Raw genomic sequence first — 6,000 nt, forward strand, 5'->3', positions numbered from 1 at the left:
AGGCAATACCACTCTGAGTGGGAAAAACTGACCATTGGAATTGTGTGCTCTTTGTGAAAACTATCCGCATGTTGGTGGCTTCTTCTGAATACTGGGATGTCTTTGCCCGGTGACTGCCTGCCTGGCATATTCTCAGGGCTTGGCAGAGGCATTCTCAAGGGAGCCAGATTTGTCAGGAGCAATTCAGAGAGCAAAAAGTTGAATTTCTCAGTGGAAGACTTTTTCCTTGCATTTCTTCTTAGGATGAGAGTGCGAAATGATTATGGCATGCCTTTATAGTCCAGTAAAAACTTTTTTTTTTTTTTAAAGATGGGTGTACAGGAGAGAAGAGAGAAAAAAAGACACCGTGAAAAGGAAAAATATGAGGGTCCTTTTTCAGGGAGGGTTATTATCTTGGGAAAAATGACAATTACCAGATAGAGGAATTGGCCCCGGCGGGGGGCGGGGGTGAGGTGGGGTGGGGAGGGGGAAAAGAAAAAGACTTTGCTCCTGACGTTTTCTAGGTTCAGTGAATGGAAGGGCATTAGTGAAAGACATGAGGAGACTGAAAGAGGAGGAGCGGCTTGCCTTGGGTCTATACGTGTGTGGGATTTACACACTGACACTAATTGCATTTTATTTCGTGGCTGCTTCCCCCTGCTTTTCCTCCTCCGTTTTCCTGGGTCTCTGCAGCCGTGCTTGTCAGGTTCCCAAACTGGCTTGATCTCACCTCCTCAGGGCCCAGGGCATTGTTCCAATTCCCTGTGCTCTGGGGGGTGGGGGTGGGGGTTTGGGTGGGAGTGTGGTTAGTGTTGGAGGTGGTGATAACAATTACAGTGATGAGAAGATAGATCAAGTTTCCCAAACAAATAGCTTAAGGCAGAATTTTACCATAAAGGAAAAAAAACCACTCTGGATAGATCTAATGAAACTCCTTCCAAAATTCAAAAGATCATTGTTGACTTTTGTAAAAAAGAAAAAAAAAGAAAAAAAGGTGGATTTATTTTAAAATTCTGTGTAGACTCCCCTTTTCTCACCTCCCTATCCCATGTTCCCTCAGACGAAAGAGGAACACTAAACATTAATAACTCCTTGCCTTTATGTAGGCATGCTTTTCAAAGCACTTTTATATCTAGTGTCTCAAGATAACTGGATGGAGTTGGGTAGCCGGTTTGTTTCCTGATAGGAGCAGTTGGCCAGAGAAACGCTAAATAATTTGCTCAGGTTCATGCAGACAATTCACAGCAGAGCCAAGACTAGGGCCCAGGAGAAAACACCACACAATTAGCAGGTACAATTTCTAAGCATCCATCACTTGACATAAATGGTACCTGAAGGTACTGGCAGGAACGTTCTTGTTGACATGACTCTGACTTCACCATGGCCTGGTCCATGTTAACCGAGGCTTTCTGGTAAACCTCCCTGGCACGGCTGACTGTCAGAGTGGAGGACCACGCGCTCTTCTTCAGGAGCGGCGCGTCTAGGTTGACAGGCAGGTTGGCACAGGTGGAGCACTTGACGTCGTTGTTACTCCGGGAGGCCTTGACCGCCTGCTCGCTGATGGTGTTGTAGGCCTCCATGAAGTACTGCGAGGCCGAGCGGTCGGGGCACCTGCCCATGGTCATCACGCCCGAGGGCGCGTGGTAGATGCACATGTCGCCGTCCAGGTTGTCATCGGAGCTCCACCAGCCGGGGGAGGTGTTGGGGCGGGCCTTGGGGTCCGCGCGCCGCTCCTTGCTCTTACTGCGCTTGCCGTACCGCACCGTCTGCGTCTCGTCGGGGCTGGCTTTGCCCCCGTTCACGCTGCCCTTGGACGGCCCCTCCAGGGAGTGCGACTTGGTGAAGAGCTTCTGGACCGAGTGGACCAGGTGGCGGATGCGGCCGGGGCTGTCGCTGCGGTGCTCCACGGCGGTGCGCTTGTACTGCAGCGTGTGGTAGCCATCGCGGTTGAGCGGCAGCTGCCTCTCAAACTGGTCCAGGAGGTTGGCGGGAATGCGGTTGGCCTTGGTGGCCAGGGTGCGGGGCACCAGGGCGCACTCGTCCTTCAGCTCCTGCTGCGACGTGTAGTGCCTGCGTGGGAAGGTGCTGCTGGCCAGCGGGTCGCTGAAGGGGCCCACGCACTCGGCCTGGAAGGAGTTCCGCTGGGTGTAGTAAGGGTGGTCCGCGGGGTGGTGCTCCACCGGGCTCAGCAGGTAGGGCTTGCGGTCCGAGGAGTGGTGCGACAGCGAGTCACAGGCCGAATCGCAGGTGACGCCGTGGTGGTGGCTGCGGCTGCCCGATAACCCTTTCATTGCTGGTGGGCGGCAACCTCGGGGGTCATGGACACCCCGTGGTTAGGTTCCAGACCCGTCTTCTGCAAAGACCTGGAGGCAAAGAAGAAGAAGAGAGGGAAAATGGTTAATGCTTCTCTGGGTAGGTAGATGTTGCTCTTTTGAATGTCTGCTACTGTGTTCCCTTTCTGGCAGAAGAACTCAGCATGGTCCTTGAAAGCAGTTTTAATACATGATTGGAAAAGCTCTATCACCTCTGTAGGGTGGGAAAGCCCACTCCAGTCGGATACCGGGAGATGGGAGGGGTGAAAGCTAGTAAACCTGGAAAAGGAATGCTAAATTGTTTTAAGATTATTTGAAAGCAAACCCCCTCCCTCTAGGATTCCAATAACTGGATGGATCTTTCCCTTGCTTCTCTGCTTTTAGTCTTAACTGTCTGTTAAGCGTAAAGCATACAACCCCTTAGGGCTCAGTTTCTCTGGGAAGCCTTTGCTGATCCCTCTTGCAGGGAGATTAGTTCCCCTCCGTGTTTCCATGGTATCTACTGCACACTCTCTCAGCTCCTGTGGAATTGTTTGTCTCAGGCATTCCTGGGCTGGTTTAGTTCATCTCTTGCAGGTAGGCTTACTTCTTAATCACCTTTCTATCCTCCTACCTAGTCCCAGGCCAGTTAGGTAAACACATAGTAAGTACTCCATTAATGTAAATAAAATAAATGTGGATGGAAAAAATAAGAGAAGCGACTGGCCCCTTATAACTTGAAGATATATCTTTTTATCTTCTGTCACATGCTTTCCCATTAGAATTCTGTAGTAACAATTACAGCTCGCAAATACCCACCCCCCAACACCACAGTAATTAGAGTTGAAAACAGTAATGGTGGCAAATAAATCAGAGCTCTAGAGAAAATCTGCCCCTGTTTTCTGTCATTAGAGGGAAACAGAGTGTGGAGATGAGAATGGGGGAAGGGGCAGAGGGAGAGAATCTTAAGCAGGCACCAAGCAGAGTGAGAAGCCTGACCCAGGGCTCCATCTCACGACCCTGAGATCATGACCTGGGCCAAAACCAAGAGTCGGACACTTAACTGACCAAGCCACCAGGTGCCCCAAGAGCTTCTTCTTAACAAACAGAGAGCTGTTGAAGAACTTAAATTGGCTAGTTTGAATATCATGGCATCTCCTTTTCCTGGTTTAAAGGTTTCTGGTTAAATGTTCACAAGTGATAGCAAGATGGCCAAAGGAAAGGCCCTGGAAATGTTCCTGAGGACATAAAGGACCTGGGCCTGAAGGCAGATCTGCCTCAGAGAGAAGTGACTCCTACAGATCCACCGGTGGGAACTCAGCTCATCCCAAGCACAGGTCTTCCCTTTAGTAGCAGAGACTGCTGTTCCACAGGACAGAGTATGTTCTTTTGACTCTAACTTCTTTGAGAGTTGACTGGGTTCCTATTAACAGCCTGATTTATTTTGAAAGCTTCCTATAGGAGTTGTCTTGAGAAACCAGCATGACTGTCCAAAATATCACTAACGTCATTTCAGATATTCAGAGAGGGAGAGATAAATGGTTTAATTTAAAAACAACCACAACAAATAAAAACACACACGCATGGCCTAATGAAGAAAAATGCATACTTTTGAGAGGTCAGGTCTCATTTATTCTATGGGCTGTCCTGTATGTGGGATTTCCTGACAATGTTGAAAATCTTGATCCAGACTTTATGACTCCCCTTTTTCCTCCTAGTCTCTCAGCTTCTGTATTAATGGCTCAGCAAAACTGATTGGGGGGTTTTAATCACTGGAATCTTTCAAAATTGGTTAGTTTACTAAATTATGAGCTCCTTGAGGGCAGGGGCTATGTGCCCAGCAAATGCTTGGCTGATGGTGTGAACTGGGTAAAATATTTATTCAATGCAGAATTTACCCATGTGGTCCAGACTGTGATTTGAGTCAGGTGTATTTAGTGAAAAGAGGACTGTGTGATGAGAGAAGGGCCATGCACAAGGAAGGGACCATCTCATAGGTATTCCAGAGACCATTGGTTTCAGAGTGCAGGAGGAGCAGGCAGATGGCTGCTCCTTCTGCCTCTGTGAACCTTTGACTTCTGAGACTCCACAGCTCATCAGAGAACATCCTACCTCTTGAAGTTCTCTACCTATCTTGACGCTGAGTCTGAGGAGCTTGCCTGCCCTGCCGACTACATGATGCCTAGACAGAAGACTGTCTGAAGGAAAGAAAGAAACTGACACTGAAAGAGATAAAAAGGCAAGAAGGACTCATGATACCTGTGGGTCAGCTAAATCAAAACTTGCCCACTGAAGAGAGACTAATGAAGGAGATTTTTGCATAAAATACTTTGGGACTGCTTTGTATGAAGTTATGATCCTACGATTGAGTTGTGGTAAGGAGGGATTTAAGAAGATTAGATACATGTTTTTGGCAAAACTGTGGCACAAACTAATTTAGATGGAAAAATCCATTGCATGAGGGAGTCTCTCTATATAAAACGGTCCTGTTGAAGACATTTTTTTTCTTTTTTTTTTTAAAGATTTTATTTATTTATCTAAGACAGAGAGAATGAAAGAGACAGAGAGCACATGAGAGGGGGGAGGGTCAGAGGGAGAAGCAGCCTCCCTGCCGAGCAGGGAGCCCGATGCGGGACTCGATCTGGGGACTCCAGGATCATGACCTGAGCCGAAGGCAGTCGCTTAACCAACTGAGCCACCCAGGCGCCCCTGTTGAAGACATTTTTGCTTTTCAATATGGACTTAAAAGTAAAAAAAGAAGCCCACAAAAATAACAACCGAGTAGGGTTATAGTCACATAAAAAGCCTTATGATTACACATATTAGAATCCCCGTATAATAATGAAATAATGCTTCAGAATTTCCTTCTGAAGTAGCCAGGTCTCAGGTAGATACTTTCTGCTAAGTAAAATGTGAAACTGGCAAGAGCTGAAAACATGAATTATACATATTTACTCCAAAATGAACAAAATTATTTCAATCACTATTCAATATTTAGTTATCTTTAGTATGGCAACAGCATTTCACATAAAATAATGTTACCTGAGGACTAGCAGAGCAAATGAAGAGCTTTTGCAAAGCCATTCATGATGAATTAGTTAAATGATGTAGCCAATGATAAGTTTTGTAAATTAAACATACACAGCTTGAGTTTTACTAAAATGTAAGTGGGCCATTTTCAACATAGAGCCAAGCACTTATATTTTCTTAGAGGGTAATAAGTTGCAGCAAGGATAAATAAGTTAGCTTTCCTCCTCTTAATATTTGTAAAAAGGATACTGAGATCTTAATCCCTTTTCTCTATGATGTGGGCAAACAAGGTCATGAAAAAATGGCAATAAACAATCATAAACATTTCTAAATGCTCAATCTGTCTTTCTGGTCCAGGCCAAATAAACAACTTATTTGGCCCAGTTATATTTTTCTATAGGAAATCTTACACTTCTACTCTCCTGTCTTTTGAAAAGGGCAGTTGATCAACTTGTGATTATAAGGTAAAGCAACACATTTGGTGGCTTCCTGGGGAGTGGGGGCAGATGATCTATAGCCTTCAATGGCTCAACAATTCCTGGGGGCCCCTGCTCTTCCTTCTCTCATTCTTCCCTTCCCTTACTCTTAAACTCCCTTTCCATGCCCTTCTTTCTGCCACTTCTTTCTTCCCCTCTCCTATTAAGGGTTATAAGTGACATCCATGGACAACACTTGTTCCATCCTGCAGCTTAACTGGGAA

The 6,000-nt window shown here is 46.2% G+C and overlaps 1 protein-coding gene across 2 annotated transcripts in view; it reads right to left on the reverse strand.

Moving 5' to 3' along the window:
- The window catches only part of DLGAP1 (DLG associated protein 1), a 312,708-nt gene extending 310,342 nt beyond the window's left edge, over nt 1–2,366 (reverse strand). For both annotated transcript variants that reach the window (XM_034996206.1, XM_034996205.1), the window contains exon 1: nt 1,311–2,366. In XM_034996206.1, the coding sequence (XP_034852097.1) occupies nt 1,311–2,270 (960 nt within the window). In that variant the 5' untranslated portion in view covers nt 2,271–2,366. The remainder of the gene's footprint in view (nt 1–1,310) is intronic.
- Between the last annotated feature and the right edge of the window lie 3,634 nt (nt 2,367–6,000).

Source organism: Mirounga leonina, unplaced genomic scaffold (genome assembly GCF_011800145.1).
Source record: "Mirounga leonina isolate KUSES-001 unplaced genomic scaffold, KU_Mleo_1.0 Mir_93, whole genome shotgun sequence".
NCBI classification, from domain to species: domain Eukaryota; kingdom Metazoa; phylum Chordata; class Mammalia; order Carnivora; family Phocidae; genus Mirounga; species Mirounga leonina.